This window comes from Schistocerca piceifrons, chromosome 7 (genome assembly GCF_021461385.2).
Source record: "Schistocerca piceifrons isolate TAMUIC-IGC-003096 chromosome 7, iqSchPice1.1, whole genome shotgun sequence".
Classification (NCBI taxonomy): domain Eukaryota; kingdom Metazoa; phylum Arthropoda; class Insecta; order Orthoptera; family Acrididae; genus Schistocerca; species Schistocerca piceifrons.
The window spans coordinates 261,862,877-261,885,913 of record NC_060144.1 but is presented as its reverse complement, the minus strand read 5'-3'; the positions used below and the strand labels follow the sequence as shown (position 1 = coordinate 261,885,913).

At 38.5% G+C, this 23,037-nt stretch overlaps 1 protein-coding gene across 1 annotated transcript in view; it reads left to right on the top strand.

Moving 5' to 3' along the window:
* The window catches only part of LOC124804590 (teneurin-m), a 73,285-nt gene that overhangs the window by 40,611 nt on the left and 9,637 nt on the right, over window positions 1–23,037 (top strand). The window contains exons 13-20 of the mRNA XM_047264778.1: window positions 347–523; window positions 2,204–2,439; window positions 8,362–8,534; window positions 10,351–10,600; window positions 12,538–12,773; window positions 12,849–13,006; window positions 14,281–15,322; window positions 17,240–17,675. Coding sequence (XP_047120734.1) covers window positions 347–523; window positions 2,204–2,439; window positions 8,362–8,534; window positions 10,351–10,600; window positions 12,538–12,773; window positions 12,849–13,006; window positions 14,281–15,322; window positions 17,240–17,675 — 2,708 coding nt within the window. The remainder of the gene's footprint in view (window positions 1–346; window positions 524–2,203; window positions 2,440–8,361; window positions 8,535–10,350; window positions 10,601–12,537; window positions 12,774–12,848; window positions 13,007–14,280; window positions 15,323–17,239; window positions 17,676–23,037) is intronic.

Genomic DNA, 23,037 nt, shown 5'->3' with positions numbered 1-23,037 from the left:
GGTATATTTCCTGATAGGCTAGAATTACTAGGATTCGACTTAATGATTTTCTGACTCTTTCTTAGTTTGTGAGTGCTTTGCGTACTTCTCATTGCAAGTGAGAAGACTTCCGGCCACAAACACACTATATTTTGATAGTCTTCTTTCTAGTGTGTTCCTCCAAAAATGTGTAAAAAATTATTATATAGGTTTAAATCAGTTCGAGTTCTGAAGGTATCCAACAGCTTGTATATACTGTACAACACTTAAATGATAATTATGTTATATTGGGAAACAATAAAATTTTAATGTGTGAAAATTATGTTACTATATAAACTTTTATTCCCTTATCTTTTTCATCTTACAGGTTGTAATAATTGATACGGTGGTCATGAGCACTGGCGATGAGAAACCAGTTGCAGCTGTGCCCCATTCATGTGCTGCACATGACTATGATCTTATGAAGCCTGTTGTTCTGGCAACATGGAAACATGGCTTTCAGGGAGCATGTCCAGACAAAAGTGCTATTTTAGCTGAATCACAGGTACGAATTTACCAATCATATTTACATACAAAGAGCACTTTTAATGTGTTTTTGTTGTGTCTAATATGGTATTTAATAAACTGTTGGGAAGGGTTAGAGCTGTGTTAATGACAAGATCATTAGAGATGGCGCAAGCTCATATTGGACAGTGACAGAGTAAGAAATTGGCCATATCCTTTGCACCATTAAATTTAGTTGACTGGAGGATGCCATGGAAAAGTTAAATCTGGATGGTTGAACAAGGATTTAAACTCTACTCATACTGATTGTTACAGTACTCTGTTTCTTAACCACTGTACCACTTTACTCAATGAGTAAACTGTTGAATAATGTAGATAATTTATCTGGTTCCAGTAAAATATGCTGCACTGTCATGTTACGCATGTCAAGTGCGTAGAAAAAAAAAAAAGATTGAAGACAGTCAGTATAAACTCTTAACAACATTGGTCTCATTTCCATTAAACTGTCTCACCAAAATAAGTGCTGTGTCTAATTCCATTGCTCATCAGTGTTAATCATATGTTATTGGGAGAATTTGGAACAAACTATCTGGATAAGTGTAGGTTAATTTATTCTGATTAACTTTATAGTAAATCACTAATAAGTCAAGATTTGATATTACAGTTAACAGACAAACTGATAACACTATACTTTACCACATTTAAATCTTTTTGTTTCTTGGCGAATACATCTTATTACATCACTGCGATGTCACATCCCTTATTGTGCTAAAATTTTAACTGATATGTTATGTTTGTACTCTTCAGAAAAAGGCAATAGTGCCTTTATTTACTGTGGGCTCTTACAAAAGTTCATGTTTCTCCTAACATTACATTACCTAAATCTGACCTGGGAAGGAAAGTTGCTGTCACATGTAGATGTGAATCATGTAATCTGAGCTAAATATTACCAGGTGTTACTTTATTGCTCTTTGTGTACACAGATTCAAATAACAAAATATATCCACATGTAATTGGTTATAAAAACTTCCATAAGACCACAGTCACTTTGGTCAGAGTAGTCTCCATTCCCTCATTAAGTTAGCACTGTATCACCTTCTCTGTTTCTATTACGTCTCCATGAGGCAAAGGAAAATCAGTGTTTTGGAACTTGAAAACAATTCACATTGCTAGTGAACACATAATTCTCTTTTCAACGCATCAGTTGTTAACCATCATTTTTCCAGAATATTATTACTTATTGAATATAAATAAATAAATGATACATACTGTATTCAAATGGAAAGTGCCTACTGGTCAATTATTTTGCATAGATGAAAAGCTGGCATTTTAATAGGTCATAAACAGGCTCGTTTAATTGTTGTCAGTGGAATAATAATACTTATAAATGTTTGTACCACCTAATGAAGGCATACTACTTGGTTCAAGCCGAGAGAAGAGTTAATGTTAACTAGACAAAATATTTTCAGTAAACGATGTACTTTAACAACCAATAACATCACCAGTGGAATTTGCATTTGCCCATTTGTTGTTATTTCTCATAGCTGTTACTCACTTAGTATCCAGGTTATTGTATGTAGGCTTATATTTGTTCTCGCATAAATACATTCTGGAGTATATTTTCTTACAAGGAATCATTGCTTGAAACCTGAAGACATCATCAAAGAAAAAACAAACCTTTAAAGTTTAGTCCTAACAGACACTGCTTCTCACTTTTCAGGTTGTACAAGAAAGCCTCCAGATACCCGGTACTGGTCTTAATTTAGTATACCACAGTTCAAGAGCTGCTGGTTATCTTTCAACAATACAGTTGCAGCTTACACCAGAAACTATACCTTCATCTTTGAAACTGATTCACTTGCGAATCACCATTGAAGGCATACTTTTTGAAAAAACATTTGAAGCAGATCCTGTAATCAAATTTACTTATGCATGGAACAGATTAAATGTTTACAGGTAAACAGAATTATTTTTATTGTTATTATTTTGAGTAATTTTATGAAAAGCTTTTTTTTCAGTTTTCTGTTGGAATGGCCCTTTTCGTTATCTCAGCTCTCAACTATCTGTCTGCCTCTGAAATCACATTCTTGACTGTATGTTTGTGAAACCTCCTGGCAAATTAAACACTGCAGATTGGAAATTTCATTCTGGAAACATCCCCCAGGCTGTGACTAAGTCATGTCTCCGCAATATCCTTTCTTCCAGGAGTGCTAGTTTTGCAAGGTCTGCAGGGAGCTTCTGTGAAGTTTGGAAGGTAGGAGATGAGGTACTGGCAGAATTAAAGCTGTGAGGGCGGGTTGTGAGTCGTGCTTGGGTAGCTCAGATGGTAGAGCACTTGCCTCCGAAAGACAAAGGTCCCAAGTTCAAGTCTCAGTCCAGCAAACAGTTTTAATCTGACAGGAAATTTTGTATGTTTGTTGACTTTTATTCATTATCTGGTTTATTTGTCTTTGAATTTTTTAAATTTTAACTATTTAATTTTTTAAATTTTCCATTGTAATTTGTAGTTCCTTCATACCTGCCTTGAATTCTGTAATCCTTCTAGTCTTTTCTGTTTATACATGCTCTGGCTATTCTTTTTTCTGTCTTTGTTTCTGCAATGTTAGTAGTTTTGAAAGTGATTTCACTTGCATATGTTATTTCTCGTGGTGTAACTATTTTGTAGTGTTTTAATTTTGTACCTATTGAGAGGTTTTCTTTATTGTGTGTATTAATTGGTGATGTGTTGTGGTTTAGTAAGTTTGTTTATTCTGTTTTGCCACAAAGGTTTCACATTAAGGTAATATGTTATGGTATGATTTCTCCAAAGGATTTAAATTTGTCTGTGGTTTTAGTTCCCTGTTTTTCTATTGTAATTTTTTTATGGGTAGTGGGTCAGTTACAGTAATTTTTTGATTTAATGTTGAGGGCTTCCTAAATGTTGTTGGTTAGGACAGCTAGATTGTCAGAAAATCTCAAATGATTTATTTTTATGTTTTCTTTGGGTCTTCCAATTTTGATGCTTTTCAGGTCAACCTGTGCCGTTTTCTCATAATATATTCCAACACACAGTTGAAGAAGATTGGTAACAAGCAGTCTCCCAGACTCATGTCTGTTTTTATGAGTAATGGTTCTGTAAATCTCCTCTGAAATTGACACTGGAATGTTTGTCCGTTAGAGTGGGTTCTATTAGTTTGTATAATTTTGGGTACAGTTCAAAATTTTTTAAGATTTTCAGAATTGGAGACACATGGACACAGTTATATATTATATGCTTTCATAAAATCTGCAAAGGTTATTACAAAAGGCTTGTTTTGTTTCCTTCAATACACCAAGATTAATTGTAAAGTGATAATTTGTTCTGTGTAGCTTCTCCTGTAATATGTCTAATTCTAACTCAAATAACATGTAATCCTACCATGCAGAATTTTAAAGCAAATCTTGTATGTTTAGTCCAAATGAGATACATCTTTGCAGTTATCTGGACTGCTCTTATGGATTATAGCCATGGTCAAATGTTTTGGGAATTTTTTGTCGGTTATGTAAATTTTTGATGTAGCCAAGTGGAGTGAGGTCCAAACTGTGTCAGTGATATATCACACATACTGTGAAATACTTAGTCTTCTTCACATACCTTGTAATTTTTCAGCTCCTTGAGTGCTCCTTCCACCCCTTGGGCTGTTAAAGGGGTTTTGTGTTCAAATTTTGTCTTTATTGGAGTGCTTTCATTAATTATTTACCGTATTTACCCAAATGTAAACCAAACTCAAATGCAAGCCACACCCCTGAAATGTGACTCAAAGGGGGAAAAAATAATAATAACCGTGATTTGAAGAGGCAGTTAAAAATCAAAACAAATATGGCTTAACATATTGCAGATAAAGTACAAAGTCGTCCACCTCAGGTATTTGTGGGGAGTAGTACTTACTCATAGTAATTCATGTGGAATTAAATTTAGCCTGTTGGATACTTAAAATTCCTATTACATTGCAAACTCTACAGCAGTCAGATTGCACGGTATCTCTTGAAATATTCAGAGTGGAACTAGAGCAGCTGGAGCTATTAAGACTTTTACATATTGTACCAAACTTGTGTTTGAGTCATACATCAGTCATTCCATGTCATTCATATTTTTATTTTTCAAGGTTTTCATCCAATATAAGTTACATTTTGGCTTCTGATTTAGAGAACATACACAGATCAGCCAGAACATTATGACCACCAACCTATTATCAATATAAACCCATCCAAGCAATAGCAGCATCACCTGGTGATGAATGACTGCTAGCCAGACACATACACAGTGCATTTAGTATCAGTGAACATGCTGTCCATGTGTAGAATGAAAAATGTGTGCGATCTATTTGAGTTTGACCAAGGGTAGATTGTGATGGCCCGGAGGCTCATCACAAGAATTTCAGAAATTGCATGACTTGTTGGTTGTTCAAGGGATGCTGTGGTGAATGTCTTCAACACATGGTGAAACCCAGGTGAAACCACATTTATACATCGTGGGGTTGGGTGGTCACCCTTCATTACAGATTTCATACAACGTAGGCTGGGCTGACTTGTAAAACAGGACAGGTGGCAAACTACAATGGAACTAACATCAGACATGCTGGAAACAGTACAAGTGTGTCTGAACACAGAGTGTACCGAACACTCCTAACAATGTACCTCCGCAGCCAGTGACCCATGCATATGCCAATGTTAACACCATGACATTGGCAACTATGACTAAAATGGGCACATGACCATCCACACTGAACGTTGGCACAGTGGCAGAGTGTTGCATGGTCTTCTGAATCCTGATACCTTCTTCATCATGCTGATGGGAGGGCGCAAATCTGTTGTCTTCCAGGGAAACATCTCCTAGACACCTTAAATGTGGGACAGGAGAATAGCTGGCGGTGGCTCCATTATGCTCTGGGGAACATTCACGTGAGCATCCATGGGTCCAGTGGAGCTCATGCAAGAACCATGGTGGCCAAGGAGTATCGTACACTGGTCACACACTTCATATACCCCTTCATAATGATCATGTTCCCTGACAACAGTGACAGTTTTCAAAAAGATAATGCGCCATGTCACAAGGCCAGTAGTGTGATGGAGTGGTTCGCAAAACACCGTGACAAATTCCAGTTGATGTGCTGGTCCCTCAACTCGCCAGATCTGAACCCAATCGAACATGTTTGGGGTGTGATTGAACATGGTCTCAGAGCTCATTGTCCCCCCTCCCCGGAATTTAAAAGAATTAGGTGACGTTTGTGTCCAGATGTGGTACAAACTCCCTCCAGTGACCTGCCATAACTTCACTGATTCCATGCCATGACACATTGCCACTGATATCCTTGCCAAAGGTTGACATACTGGCTATTGGGTAGGTGGTCATAATGCCCTGGCTGATTTGTGTAAATTTAGTGAAGAGCGGTCTATATATTCAAGACACTGGTTTGTATCATCTCTGGTAGAGGTTAGACAGGGTACTTTATTAGTATACTTTTTTAATATTCTACAAAATATAATTTGTCTACACAGACTCATTTCCACCACAAATGATTCATACAAAATGCAAACTGCAAGTATTGTCATCACTGCAGCGAATCTTTCTCCTACGTCTGTCAGTGTTGTTGGTTGACTGCGTGATGCTTGATTAGTTTGGGGTATAAACGGACCAAACTACAAGGTCATCAGTCCCTTTTTCCTCATCCAAACAAGTTTCATGGTAGAACAACTCCAAAAAGGAGTTAGGGAAAGTAAAAGGGTGTAAAACTAACATGGAATCACACTGAAAGAGAAAACAAAAGAAGCAAACCAAAAGGAGGAAACATACATTAAAAGGAAAAATGGAGGAATGTATTAAAATCATACAGCAGATCGCCTGGGCTGGCTGATTGCAAGAATAGAAAAGGATGAGCCAGCCACCATGCAACACACAAAAATCTCTAGCCTAGAAGAAGAGAAACACCAAAGCAAACAAAATACAAAGAAAGAGTGATGAAGATGTAAAATGGAGGAAGGATGGAGGTCTGGGAGAGAAGGCCTGATGCCCAACCTTAGATTGTATGATAAAAAAAACCCTCATGAATAAAATGTAGAACTAAATCAGCCATTGAAGCACTGTTGCCCAACACTGTAGGTATGGTGCTGGGAAGGTTAAAAGTCTGCTGCAGAGCAGCTAAAATTGGGCAGTCCAACAAGATATGGACGACAGTCATACGGGAGCCACAGTGACACCAAGGTGGGTCCTTGCGACAGATGAGGTGACCTTGAGTTAGCCAAATATGGCCGATGCAGAACCTGCAATGGACAACAGAGTCCCTGTGAGTGGTTTGCATGGATGACTGTCACACATTTGTTGTGTCTTGGTGTACTGAGGGTGCGCCATTCAGTATCCCAAATCACAAAAACTTTATGGCAGAAGACCAATCAGAAATCAGTCTGGCAGACCGATCTCCAGAGTTGGTTTACCGGTAGCCTCTTTGGCCAGCCTGTCAGCAAGTTCATTGCCCAGTATCCCAACATGTCCTGGGGTCCAAATGAAGGCCACTGAATGTCCACCATTGCCGAGGGCATAAACGGGCTTCTGGATAGTCATTACCAAAGGCTGTCGAGGGAAGCACTGGTCTAGAGCTTGTAGGCTGCACAATATATGGCTACCAACTCTTCAGTGAAAACACTGCAGCCATCAGGCAAGGAACACTGTTCAGTATGTCCAACGTGAGTGTAAGCAAAGCATCAAGACTGTCAACTACTGTTCCATCAGTGTAGACTATTTCTGAGCCCTGGAACTTGCCAAGAAGAGAAAAATTGCCAGCGGAGGGCCTGAGCCTTTTGGGCCTTGCGATAGGTCCAGATGAAGCAGTGGCCAAGGCATGGACAACGGAGGTGTACCTACGTGGACCCGCAGGAGAGGTGGTAGAGGGAAAGTGTCTAGTTCACTAACAAGTGACCAGACGCAGACAGCAAGGGGATTCCCCGTTCTGGGCTGCCATTGTGGGAGATGGATCACCATATTAGGGAAAAGGAGACAGTAATTTGGATGACGAGGTGAACTATGAATGCCACTGGAGCCACAATGGAAAAATGTCAGCTTCCACGAAGAGGCTATTCACTGGGCTCATTCGGAAAGCTCCCATTGTGAGCTGAACTCCACAGTGGTGGATAGGGTTCAGCAGACAGAGCGCAGAGAGCAATACTGAACCATACACCAGACTCCCATAGTCAGTACAGGACTGTATGAGGGCTTTGTACAGCTGTAACAGTGTAGGACGATCAGCACCCCAGGCGGTGTGACTCAAGCATTGAATAATGTTAAGAAGCTGCCAGCACTTGTCCTTAAGCTGACGAAGATGGGGAAGCCAAGTTCTAAGTGGGCATCGAAGACCAGTCCCAAAAAGCGGTAAGTCTCCACTACATCAAATACTTGGTTATCGAGGTAAAGTTCTGGATGGGTGTCGGCAGTATGATGGCAACAGAAGCACATGATGCATGACCAATGATGATGATGATGTGTACAATTCCACATATACAGTTCAAGATACAATGTTTACTTTATTTTTCTTGGCTATTTCACCACTTTTATCAGTATTCCAGTAGAAAAGAAAAATAACCTCTTATTTTGTGCAACAGATTCTCTTGGACCTTCCCTTGATGGAAGATATTCATCATCTTCTTAATAAAGCATATTAATTTTAAAACTTTACTTCTCTTTTGTTTTATATTGCGATGAACATATTTATAAACATTTAAAAAGACTGAATATTCCTAAAGTTGTGTCACTGTCACTGTGGCTTGTTGCAACATCCATTTTACAATTTGTAGGAGCATAAAAAATGTTTCATCGAATGCAAAAAGTAAAATTTAAATGGTAGGTAATATTTTTCTTATACTTTTCAGGCAACGTGTTTATGGAGTCACAACTGCAATGGTTAAAGTTGGGTATGAATATAGTGATTGCAAAGATATAATTTGGGATGTGCAAACAACAAAGCTCAGTGGTCATGATATGAGCATATCAGAGGTTGGAGGCTGGAATCTTGATATCCACCATAGATATAATTTCCATGAAGGTAAGATAATAGTTCGTGTGTTGTAGCAAACACTGCAAACGACTTAAATATTGATCAGTAAGAATCACTGCTAACATGTATGTGCTCATCTTTCAAAATAATCAAAGAACCTACTGAAAAATATATAAACACTTTATTTAAGGATCAGACTGTAATGAATTACAATGCAACATGTGTGAAAATTGATCCAATACACAAGAATGATTCAAAGAATAGAGCTCACATCATTTAATCTCACTAGTAGGAAATTTATGAAATTCCAAATGTAAAATTTCAGCCTCTGATCTTTTCAGGAAACTGAGATCAATATGCTTTGTACTAAAGGGCTACAATGGAATAATGACAGCCATCTCTAAATCCTAGTCACTTTTTATCTCTCTTTAATAATACTGTCATGAATACTACCCTATAGAACAATCAAAAATAAATTCAAACATACCTAATAAACTTTCAAAAAATAATACTCTCTTTTTTCCTACATCCTTTGGCTGATTGCATCACTGAACACATCACCTATCTCTGATTTATTAACAAAATTGTTGGTAATTTACCTGCCATTTGAATGGTATGCTCTATCTGAAACTCTGTATCCTTGTTGCCATTTCTACTATGAAATCAATGGGATTTTTTGTGCCTCAGGAAATTGTTTAAAGGAAATACCATGTCTGGAAGCATTACATTTAGCAATTTGCTTCATGTATCATCCACAGCATTAAATTTTCCATTTCCTTTCACTGCAGTAAGTAAAATACTCTGTCTAACTTAGTTTGACTTCCACAGTAACCTGTGCTCCACAAAGGAAAATCCAGCCCATATGTAGCACATATGTGTTTCCATACAGAAGGTCCAGTTTCAACTGAGTCTCCTGTGGGTTCTTATTGAAAAACTGTATAATGTATTAACTAAATGAGTCACTTCTGTGAAAAAAGGTGTTTTGTTTAGTTAGTAAGATCCACTACATAAAATACACTAAGATTGTGTATCTTTTTGTGACTGAGACAAATTTCTGGTATCTTGGACAATTTATAAAATGTTTTTATCATAGAGTCATTTGATCCTCAACACACTAAATTATTCACTTGGCATGTCATCTACATGCTGTAAAAGTTCCCATTATTCATAAAATTCTATTTTTTAATTTGTTTCCAACTAAGGAACAGAATTTCTCAGAACAAGCCATAATTCCAGCAAAATATTTATGTACTCTTATAAATTGGCAGAAGCACAACTGTTGTCTTTTGTAGCATAAGTTGTGAATCATACCAGTGGCTTTAATTATTTTTAACTTTTCACACAAAGCAAGTAGAGTAGCAATTTATAATTTTAAATTATTTATAAATTATTTTTTTAAAATTTATAAATAAATTTATAAATAAATAATTTTAAATTATTCACTTGGCATGTCATCTACATGCTGTAAAAGTTCCCATTATTCATAAAATTCTATTTTTTAATTTGTTTCCAACTAAGGAACAGAATTTCTCAGAACAAGCCATAATTCCAGCAAAATATTTAAGTACTCTTATAAATTGGCAGAAGCACAACTGTTGTCTTTTGTAGCATAAGTTGTGAATCATACCAGTGGCTTTAATTATTTTTAACTTTTCACACAAAGCAAGCAGAGTAGCAATTTATAATTGTTTCACAATGTGGTACATGTTTATGTAGTTTTGTTCAGTACATCAATTCACTTTCAGTTGCCTAAAGACTTGCCTTAATTTTCATGGAACTGTAGATTAAAAGTGTGTGTATGTGACCAAATCTCATGCTAGAACAAGCAGATGTATGAACATCATTTGAATGCATAATTTTATAGGCATACTGCAGAAGGGAGATGGATCCAACATTTACTTAAAACATAAGCCACGTGTGATACTGACGACAATGGGAGATGGGCACCAGCGGCCCCTTGACTGTTTTGACTGTGACGGCCAAGCATCTAAGCAAAGGCTTTTAGCTCCCGTTGCGCTTGCTGCTGCAGCTGATGGATCAATATTTGTCGGTGATTTTAATTTGGTGAGGCGAATATTGGTTGATGGAACTGTCAGAACACTTGTTCGACTCAAGTGAGTATTGTTTCTGCTCAGACTATAGAAACAAATTAACTCTCTCTCTCTCTCTCTCTCTCTCTCTCTCTCTCTCTCTGTGTGTGTGTGTGTGTGTGTGTGTGTGTGTGTGTGTGTTTGTTTGTTTTCCCAGAATAACAAAATATTATTACTAATTATAGAGATTTTTCTTGCTTCAATATTCAGTCTCTCAGAACATCCAGTTTGAAACTATATTATAAAAGCATGTCAGCAGTTTGTTTTTTTTCCTCCCCTAACAATGATACATACTTTTATAGATGACTCACTATGTGGCATACCTACTTTTAGAGTACAAAGCCAGTTCCAAAAGAGGTTGTGAAGACAGTGATTACTAAATAACACAAAAAAAGTATCTCTAAGAGATTATGAATAATTTGGGTACCTTGTGAAAGTCAATTTCAAGTCCTTGCCTAGTGCGCAATTTTAACTTCCTATAAGTGATCAACATATCATATGCATAGCCAAAAGAAAAACTGTCTCAGGCTGTAACAGTATTGAAGCTCTCAGCACCATGCTAGGGTCTCTGTGACATTTAAAAGTAACAGGATGGAGCAAGGTATACTCAGGAGGGTCAACTGAAAGAGCTCTCACTGCAGATGATAGGTCTTATGGTTTGAGTGCTGGTGCAGTAGACGAGTACTCCCAAAGCCAGTATCCATAAATCAGTGTCATCATTTTGTTTCTGATTACTTATGTAAACCCTCCAATACTGAGTTTGAAAATGTGGTTGTAGTTGACAGATTTGCTCCTTCAAAATCGATTTTTGCTCCCATGTACAAGCTCAGTCATTCTGAAAATGAGCTTGGGTTTTACCTTGTTTTTAAAAATGATGGAGTGACTTTTTGAGCAACAAGGAAGAAGAAGAAATATTAGACAGGGGAAGAAAACGTACCAAATCTCCCATATTGAATTAAAGAGAAACCACCACACTGACGACTAAATTCGGATTCAGAACAGCAGATTTCCAGAGGACGTTCCTGTAAAACAACTGACAAGATCAGAGAATCAATGTCCGACTGGGATAGCTAAAATCAGTCCAGCAAAAAAGTCTTCCAAAATTTGTTTATTGTCTTCCAGAAGTTTTGCCACATGTTAATGTAGCAAGTTTCAACTTGACACAAATTGTAAAAATGCATATTTGTTGTTCATCCATCCATCTATCCAACAATCCAAACCAGTGCCCTATATCTGGCCAGTGCCAGATTCGGAATTGGTGTGGTAGTTCCCCAATGTAGAACCATACCTTTATAGAGAATATTGTTACAGAGGGGTTGGTTGCTGCTCCAAAAGGCATGTCAAGGCTAAGAATCTATGGATCCCTTCTGCTAGCACGTCGTGTAGCTGGAATGGAACCAGCCAAGTATTCACGTGAGTGGATGTGGAAAAACTACTAAAAACCACATCCAAGCTGGCCTGTACACCAGCCCATATAATTAATCCATTAGGCAGATTTGATATGGGGCTGGCACAGCTCCTCATGACCCGGAGGAATGTGCTTTAATGTGCTCAGCTATCCACACATATAATTGTTTTTCACATCAAGCGCTATAAAATGACGAATTTGTTTACAGCCATGGCTTTAATAGATCATATTGGAATTCTGAACACATGATTGATCCATTAATCTGCAAAAACAGTTAGTGGCATTATTGGCAACCTTTTTAAAAAACTGTCTTTGGAGACTCAAAGAGGAAAACAGCTGTACATTTAATGATAATGCAGTTCAGGCTTGGGCACATGTGAAACCCTTAGCTTGAAATTCAGTTCATAGCAGAAGGATATAATACTCAGAAATAAGCTTGAGAATGTTCATTAGAAATCCGTAGCTACCTTATTAAAGCTGCACCCAGAGATTCCTGATTTCTCCTTCAGAAGTAATTTAAATGTCTAAGGAAACATTTCTGATTTATTTTCAGTGCCACGAGAGTGTCTTACCGCTATCACTTAGCTCTGAGTCCACTAGACAACGTTCTATACATATCAGACCCTGAATCTCACCAGATCATACGTGTGAGGAGTGTTGATGATTACTCAGATCCAGAGCATAACTGGGAAACAGCAGTTGGTTCAGGGGAAAGATGTCTTCCGGGAGACGAGGCACACTGTGGTGATGGCGCTCTGGCACGTGATGCAAAGCTGGCGTACCCAAAAGGTATGTACAATCCATTTACACTATTCCACATGATATTGGAAGATTTGTTTACTAAATCAAGTCATTTATAAACAGGTGTTGCTGTATCAGCTGACAATGTTCTATACTTTGCTGATGGAACCAATATCAGGATGGTTGACAGGGATGGAATTGTGACAACAGTCATTGGTGATCACATGCATAAGTCCCACTGGAAACCAATTCCCTGTGAAGGGACATTAAATGTGGAAGAGGTTTGTTGACTTTGTATTATACTGTGTTGGAAATATTTCACCAGATAAGGAATAACTAACATGTAATGAAATTGTGATACAGTGCACTGGACTAAAATTGAGGTATAGTGCACACACGTTATGCATAGTTTACCAGTCTCTCACAGACAGAGGTATGGAAGGGGGGGGGGGGGGGAGTTTCAAGGAGAGAATGAAGAACAGACAAATGGGGTTTTATATTCACTTCACCAAGCAGCTAAAACAACTTTCATCTAACCAAGCCAAGGTAAAAATTACATTTTAAAACTAACATTATTTGTTATTGTGCTATATGAAGGTGCACATGCTTAGAGAAGATAAAATTAGTGCATTACTGAATTAAGATGGAATATATGCAAGCTTGAAGTTGCAGATTATGGCCCTCTAGTTATGCATCAACATGTATAATGTAAATTTATAAATGGAAAATACATATCTCACTTTCATTATTCCTAATGTTGCTTAGTTTTGTTCTGATGCAGCAGTAAAACCTGTGTTATGAATATGATACAAGATTTTGGGTGGACATCATTAGAACAAAGGTATTTCTCATTGCGGAGGGATCTTATGACATTTCAATCACCAACTTTCTCCTTAAAATGCAAAAATATTTTCTTGATGCCAACCTACATGGGAGAAATCATCATCATCATAATAAAATAAAGGGAGTCGGAGCTCACACAGACAGATACAGGTGTTCGTTTTTTTCCACATACTGATCAAGGGTGGAATAACAGAGAATTATTGTGAAGGTGGTTCAGTGAACCCTCTGCCAGGTACTTCAGTGTGATTTGCTGAGTATTCATGTAGATGTGGATGTAGATGAAAGTCATATATGCTAAATTAAGGTAACAGTTTCTGTTAGTTAGTTACAAGTTCTATGCATCATTCTGCACGACAGATTGTATTGATATGGAACAAGTCATTTTTACATTCACATCACAAATTAATTTGTACATACGGTTACATTCTGAACATTTCTAAGGTAAGTGAGACTATCAAATAGGTGCCGTATGAGAGTATATAATAATTAAATACTGATAAACAACGATGGTATTATCTCTCTCTCTCTCTCTCTCTCTCTCTCTCTCTCTCTTTAGCTAGCTATCCATTTATGTTCACAGTACACGTCCACATTCTTGTCTCTGTCTTTCTTCTTCTGAAACCAACATTTCAAACAATAAGCATTAATAGATGCTCTAACCATATTTTGTGTATATTATGTACTTACCTCTTTTTTTGTTTTTTATGTCTAGGTTCATCTTCGTTGGCCCACAGAGCTTGCAATCAATCCTCTTGACAATTCTCTTCACATCATTGATGACCATATGATCCTTCAGTTGGCTCCAGATGGCCGAGTGAAAGTTGTAGCTGGTCGCCCATTGCATTGTCCCTCTCCAGCAGGTGGCTATGACACAGAACTTGCTACACATGCAACCTTGGTAATGCCCCAGAGTATAGCATTTGGACCATCTGGAGACCTTTATGTTGCTGAGAGTGATTCTCAACGAATAAACAGGGTGCGAATCATCGGTACAGATGGAAAAATTTCTCATTATGCTGGAGCAGAATCAAAATGCAATTGCTTAGATAGAGGCTGTGATTGTTTTGAGGAAGATCATTTCCTCGCATCCACTTCGAAGTTCAATACAATTTCTTCTGTCGCAGTTACTCCCGATGGAATATTGCACATATGTGATCAAGCAAACTACAGGATTCGTTCAGTGACAGCAAGTATCCCAGATGCCAGTGTCTCAAGAGAATATGAGATATATTCTCCTGACACTCAAGAGATTTATGTGTTCAATCGCTTTGGTCAGCATATCGCAACCCGCAACATTCTCACAGGAGAAACAAGTTATTTGTTTACATACAATGTAAATACAAGCAATGGGAAACTTAGCACAGTGACAGATGCTGCCGGAAACAAGGTCTTCCTCCTGAGAGACTATTCAAGTCAAGTGAATTCTATTGAAAATACTAAAGGCCAAAAGTGTAGATTGAGAATGTCACGCATGAAAATGCTCCATGAATTAAGCACACCAGACAACTATAATGTTACTTTTGACTATCATGGACCAACAGGTCTTCTTAAGACCAAACTTGATAGCACTGGCCGGAGCTATGTTTACAACTATGACGAATTTGGAAGACTAACTTCTGCTATAACTCCTACAGGAAAAGTTATTAGTTTGTCATTTGATCTCAGTGTGAAAGGAGCAACAGTGAAAGTAACACAAAATAACCGGAAACCAGTTTCAATGTTAATAAAAGGGTCAACAGTTGTTACAAAAGTTGGTAAGTAATTTTTGCATGGATTTTGAATTGTTATGTTTTAAAGAATAGCATACTAATAAAGGAAATTAATTTACTGTATGAGTCCACAATACTGCAAATATTTTCTGAATAAAATCATCTAGATTACTTAATATAAATAGTATAAAAAAAATCTATGCCTGAGATCAGCTTCTACTAACTTTTTCTATTCTTATGTAAATAATTTATTTCAATATATAACAATGACTTATTAAAATGATGGCATGTTAATATTCAAACCTGTCAGCACCTGTTGTATTGAAATTGTAGTTCTTACATTTTTCTTGAAGTCTGAGGATATTTTGTCTTTCTCATAATTTTGCACACCATGTGGAATAGTTCTGTTATGGCAGCTCTCCCAAGAATTTCAATAAGTCTCACAGGGTCTTCTTGCAACTTACATCTGTCAGTGCTCTGTTAAATTATTCCTTCAGTATCGTAGCTCCCAGTTGATCTTCATCTACTTCCTCTTCCCTTTCTGTAATATTTTCTTCAAGTTTATTTCCTTCTGTATAGCTCTTCAGCATATTCCTTCCACCTTTCAGCATTTCCTTCTTTTCTTAGTAATGGTTTGCGATCTGAGCTCTTAATTTTCATGCTGCCACTTCTGTTTTCTCCTAAGGTCTTTCTAATTTTCCTGTAGGTGGCATCTATCTTTCCCCTAATTATGTTGTTTCTGCATCCTTACATTTCTCATCTATCCAGTCCTGCTTTGCACTTCATGTCAATCTAATATTTTAGACAATTATAATCCCTTGTATTGATTCACATGCCGCATTTTTTATATTTTCTTCTTTTGTCACTTAGATTCAATATCTCATGCATTTTCCATGGATTTTTACTGGCTTTTGTCTTTTTCCTGATTTGATCATCTGCTGCCTTCACTATTTCAACTACCAAGGCTACCCACATGTACTCTAGTATGTTACTTTACTCTGTTTCAGCCAATCAGTACCTACTGCTTACTTTGAAACTCTCAACAACCTCTGGTACTTACAACTTATCCAGGTCCTATCTCCTTATAATTTTCCACATTTTTGCAGTTTCTTCAGTTTTCATCAGCAGTTCATAGCGATGCTGCCACTTCTGTTTTCTCCAAAGGTCTTAGGTCTTCCTAATTTCCCTGTAGGTGGCATCTATCTTTCCCCTAATTATGTGTGTTTCTACATCCTTACATTTCTCATCTATCCATTCCTGCTTTGCACTTCGTGTCACACTTTTTTCAGGTGGCGCAGAACATCGAATCCTGATACTAGCAGATGGCAGTGTCACCAGTACAACACCATGGTCCCCTGCTGTAGCCACAGACATAGTGCCATACCCAGTATTATCTGACATTGATCCAGTTCTCGGTGAAAGTTTTCCTGTTCCTACACACCAGAGAACAGATCCACAGAGACAGTGCCATACCCAGTATTATCTTACATCTCAGAAATCCACTTCCCAAACGTTATGCAGTTTAGAATATGGTTCCAGAATATTTGTCTTACCATTATATAATCTATTTGAAACCTTCCTATGTCTACAGGTTTCTTTCATGTGCAACCTTTTTTCATAATTTTAAAACCAAGCATTAATAATGATTAGATAATGCTCTGTGCAGAATTCTACCACGTGGCTTCCTGTTCCATTCCTTTCTTCCAGTCCATGTTCTCTAACGATTTATCCTTCTCTTCCTTTTCCTACTATTGACTTCCAGTCCTACATTACAATTAAGTTTTTGCCTGCCTTAACTATCTGCATAATTCCTTAAGGAACAGTATTACAGTGTGGGACAATCTATGTTATTCTACATTGTATTACTTAAAATATCATGAAAAAATTTATACAAGGCATTTGAACAAGTCACTGATTCATTTATATTTCTGAAAAGATTAACAATTGTCACACTTTTTTTAGGTGATGCAGAACATCGAATCCTGGTACTAGCAGATGGTAGCGTCGCCAGTACAACACCATGGTCCCATGCTGTAGCCACAGACACAGTGCCATACCCAGTATTATCTGACATTGATCCGGTTCTCGGTGAAAGTTTTCCTGTTCCCGCACGCCAGAGAACAGAGGTTGGTGGAGACCTGGCAAACCGTTTTGAATGGAGATATTTTATGAGACGTGCATCAGGCAGTGGAAAGAGAGCTGGAAGTAGTGGTGGAAGCGGTAGTGGTGGTAAATCAGTAGTGCAGGTTGGACGCAAACTGAGAGTCAATGGAGAGAACCTGTTAACAATGGAATATGATCGTGAAACTGGCACTGTTGCTGTTTTCATGGATGATCGTGTAGAACTGCTGAATGTCACTTATGATCGTACTGCACGCCCTGTTAAATGGGGTTCCAGGTTAGTGCAATAAATTTAACATTTACTGTACATGTTCCCTATGTTGAGTATGAATTCTTTCCTCAATGTTAAATGTGTATAGTATTCTACCAACAAGAGGTCATTTCAGACACCAGCTCAGTATGAGTATAATAGGAAACAGAATCAGTGGTTGCACATCACTTCTGAAAATTATCTACATTTGTGAAATATAGGGTTCATATGCTGTCTGTGCTGTTCAAGGTTTCCCACATTCAGTACTGATATAGTTCCATTTCTGTATAACTCCAGCATCCAGCATATGGTAGTAAGTGAATTTAATTCTGTCAAGATGAACATGGGATGTCTCATTATAGTTAATTATTCAATATAATGTTGTACTTTCATATTAGTTAAGACATAGAATGTTTCACTGCCACACAAACAAAACAGGTTATAAAATACAAAATGCCAAATCTAACATGTTGTATCTTATAACTGCAGCTGCCAATAAAATAACACAATATTTTTTTATACGCAAATTACCTTGGGTTCAGTTTTGGGATACCTATTGTTATGTAGGCAAAGCACTGTCTGAATACACCTTGTATTCCTCATGTTAATAACATATATGAGTGCCACAACTGAGTTGTAGTTAGGAGGCTGCCTTATTCATTTTCTTGTTGTCCTATCCCACAAAAGCTGGTTTACTATGAATTTATGGAATGTAATCTCTTTTGTCTTTTGATGTTTAGGGAAGGTTTAATGATTTCTTTTATTTATTTATTTATTATTTTTTTTTTTTTCAAACAAATATCTGAACCAAGATCCTTCGACCAGCATTTATTATTTACATTTAAATAGCTTTCATTATTGACAAATAATTATCTTATAGATTCCATGTGAGGGAAGGGGCTAATGATATTCTTTCACAGTCATGATCAACATGTTTTTGCCAATTCAGTATGGTACTGATGTTAACTCCATATGGTAGATAAAAAATAAAATTCTGAAAGGGTTGTTTTGTTTTATATGGGATTGTGTTTCACAGGTAGTATGTTTTATAAGGAAATGTGTTCAAAATTTGGCATTTCTGTTTCACATCACTAAGGAAGAACAACATCCAAACTAGTTTTCTATATTTCTTTTAAAGAACCTAAATTGTTGTCAGATAATTATTTAAAGAATAAGAGAGCAGATCCTTTCCAACCTCTTGTCAAAAGTTCAACAGCCTACAAAACTGATTTTTCTGTGGAGATTTCCACAGTACATTATTTATACAAGATGCATCTAGAAAGTAATATATGTTTGTGCATTGTATAAAAACATTATGTGCAACCATTATTTATGCTTAAATTGATAGTCAGCTATCAGTGTGTTACATTCAAACAATGGAAAATAAGGGATACAAACAAAATTCAAGCTTTCGCAACCAACGGTTGCTTCGTCAGGGAAGAGGGAAGGAGAGGGAAAGACGAAAGGATGTGGGTTTTAAGGGAGAGGGTAAGGAGTCATTCCAATCCCGGGAGCGGAAAGACTCACCTTAGGGGGAAAAAAGGACGGGTATACACTCGCACACACACACACATCCATCCACACATATACAGACACAAGCAGACATATTCAAACGCAAAGAGTTTGGGCAGAGATGTCAGTCGAGGCGGAAGTGCAGAGGCAAAGATGTTGTTGAATGACAGGTGAGGTATGAGTGGCGGCAACTTGAAATTAGCGGAGATTGTGGCCTGGTGGATAACGGGAAGAGAGGATATATTGAAGGGCAAGTTCCCATCTCCGGAGTTCGGATAGGTTGGTGTTAGTGTGAAGTATCCAGATAACCCGGACGGTGTAACACTGTGCCAAGATGTGCTGGCTGTGCACCAAGGCATGTTTAGCCACAGGGTGATCCTCATTACCAACAAACACTGTCTGCCTGTGTCCATTCATGCGAATGGACAGTTTGTTGCTGGTCATTCCCACATAGAATGCGTCACAGTGTAGGCAGGTCAGTTGGTAAATCATGTGGGTGCTTTCACACGTGGCTCTGCCTTTGATCGTGTACACCTTCCGGGTTACAGGACTGGAGTAGGTGGTGGTGGGAGGGTGCATGGGACAGGTTTTACACCGGGGGCGGTTACATGGGTAGGAGCCAGAGGGTAGGGAAGGTGGTTTGGGGATTTCATAGGGATGAACTAAGAGGTTACGACGGTTAGGCGGATGGCGGAAAGACACTCTTGGTGGAGTGGGGAGGATTTCATGAAGGATGGATCTCATTTCAGGGCAGGATTTGAGGAAATCGTATCCCTGCTGGAGAGCCACATTCAGAGTCTGATCCAGTCCCGGAAAGTATCCTGTCACAAGTGGGGCACTTTTGTGGTTCTTCTGTGGGAGGTTCTGGGTTTGAGGGGATGAGGAAGTGGCTCTGGTTATTTGCTTCTGTACCAGGTCGGGAGGGTAGTTGCGGGATGCGAAAGCTGTTATCAGGTTGTTGGTGTAATGGTTCAGGGATTCCGGACTGGAGCAGATTCGTTTGCCACGAAGACCTAGGCTGTAGGGAAGGGACCGTTTGATGTGGAATGGGTGGCAGCTGTCATAATGGAGGTACTGTTGCTTGTTGGTGGGTTTGATGTGGATGGACGTGTGAAGCTGGCCATTGGACAGGTGGAGGTCAACGTCAAGGAAAGTGGCATGGGATTTGGAGTAGGACCAGGTGAAACTGATGGAACCAAAGGAGTTGAGGTTGGAGAGGAAATTCTGGAGTTCTTCTTCACTGTGAGTCCAGATCATGAAGATGTCATCAATAAATCTGTACCAAACTTTGGGTTGGCAGGCCTGGGTAACCAAGAAGGCTTCCTCTAAGCGACCCATGAATAGGTTGGCATATGAGGGAGCCATCCTGGTACCCATGGCTGTTCCCTTTAATGGTTGGTATGTCTGGCCTTCAAAAGTGGAGAAGTTGTGGGTCAGGATGAAGCTGGCTAAGGTAATGAGGAAAGAGGTGTTAGGTAGGGTGGCAGGTGATCGGCGTGAAAGGAAGTGCGCCATCGCAGCAAGGCCCTGGACGTGCGGAATATTTGTGTGTAAGGAAGTGGCATCAATGGTTACAAGGATGGTTTCCGGGGGTAACAGATTGGGTAAGGATTCCAGGCATTCGAGAAAGTGGTTGGTGTTTTTGATGAAGGATGGGAGACTGCATGTAATGGGTTGAAGGTGTTGATCTACGTAGGCAGAGATACGTTCTGTGGTGGCTTGGTAACCAGCTACAATGGGGCGGCCGGGATGATTGGGTTTGTGAATTTTAGGAAGAAGGTAGAAGGTAGGGGTGCGGGGTGTCGGTGGGGTCAGGAGGTTGATGGAGTCAGGTGAAAGGTTTTGTAGGGGGCCTAAGGTTCTGAGGATTCCTTGAAGCTCCGCCTGGACATCAGGAATGCGATTACCTTGGCAAACTTTGTATGTGGTGTTGTCTGAAAGCTGACGCAGTCCCTCAGCCACATACTCCCGATGATCAAGTACCACGGTAGTGGAACCCTTGTCCGCCGGAAGAATGACGATGGATCGGTCAGCCTTTAGATCACGGATAGCCTGGGCTTCAGCAGTGGTGATGTGGGGAGTAGGATTAAGGTTTTTTAAAAAGGATTGAGAGGCAAGGTTGGAAGTCAGAAATTCCTGGAAGGTTTGGAGAGGGTGATTTTGAGGAAGAAGAGGTGGGTCCCGCTGTGACGGAGGACGGAACTGTTCCAGGCAGGGTTCAATTTGGATGGTGTCTTGGGAAGTTGGATCATTAGGAGTAGGATTAGGATCATTTTTCTTCGTGGCAAAGTGATATTTCCAGCAGAGAGTACGAGTGTAGGACAGTAAATCTTTGACGAGGGCTGTTTGGTTGAATCTGGGAGTGGGACTGAAGATGAGGCCTTTGGATAGGAAGGACAGAGGTTGTGTATGTGCGGATGGATATGTGTGTGTATGCGAGTGTATACCTGTCCTTTTTTCCTCCTAAGGTAATTCTTTCCACTCTCGCAATTGGAATGACTCCTTACCCTCTCCCTTAAAACCCACATCCTTTCGTCTTTCCCCTCCTTCCCTCTTTCCTGATGAGGCAACAGTTTGTTGCGAAAGCTTGAATTTTGTGTGTATGTTTGTGTTCGTTTGTGTGTCTGTCGACCTGCCAGCACTTTCATTTGGTAAGTCACATCACCTTTGTTTTTAGATGTATTTTTCCTACGTGGAATGTTTCCCTCTATTATAACCATATATATATATATATATATATATATATATATATATATATATATATATATATATATATATCTAAAAAGAAAGATGATGAAACTTACCAAACAAAAGCGCTGGCAGGTCGATAGACACACAAACAAACACAAACATACACACAAAATTCTAGCTTTCGCAACCAATGGTTGCCTCGTCAGGAAAGAGGGAAGGAGAAGGAAAGACAAAAGGATATGGGTTTTAAGGGAGAGGGTAAGGAGTCATTCCGTCTGCTTGTGTCTGTGTATGTGTGGATGGATATGTAAGGTAAGTCTTTCCGCTCCCGGGATTGGAATGACTCCTTACCCTCTCCCTTAAAACCCATATCCTTTTGTCTTTCCTTCTCCTTCCCTCTTTCCTGACGAGGCAACCATTGGTTGCGAAAGCTAGAATTTTGTGTGTATGTTTGTGTTTGTTTGTGTGTCTATCGACCTGCCAGCGCTTTTGTTTGGTAAGTTTCATCATCTTTCTTTTTAGATATATTTTTCCCACGTGGAATGTTTCCCTCTATTTTATATATATATATATATATATATATATATATATATATATATATATATATATATATATATATATAAAACTGTGGCTTCAGCTGCCAGAGGCTGCAGGTGTAACAAAGGCTTTGTTGGCCGAAAGCTTATATTGTGACAGTCTTTTTGTTGTGCCTATCTGCAACTCAGTGTCTTACAGTCTTTTGATAGTTGTCTTGATTCTGTCAGTACCTGAAAGATTTCAGAAAAATGGATAAAGCTGTCACCTGTGAAGTGAAAACTGCAATCTGATCTTATGTATAAAATCAGAATGAACATATGATATTTACCATCAAAGAGATTTAGGATGCTGGTGTTACTATTGAAATACCGGTTAGGCAATAGTGTTAAAATTTCAGTTCTGGAAGGAAAACCTACCACTAATGGTGAACGGGAAGGATATTCATTAGCCATTATGAATGAAATGCCAAATTTATTTAATGAATACATGAAGAATTATTGTATTTCAAGTAATTGTTGTTACTATTGACTTCAGTGAACACATTTGGCATATTTCATACACCAGTGCTCATGCAATTGTTAGTCTTCTCCAGAACAGGAAAATTTATTCTAAACTGTTTGCTCACAAGATTGTAGATCAACCAAGAAAG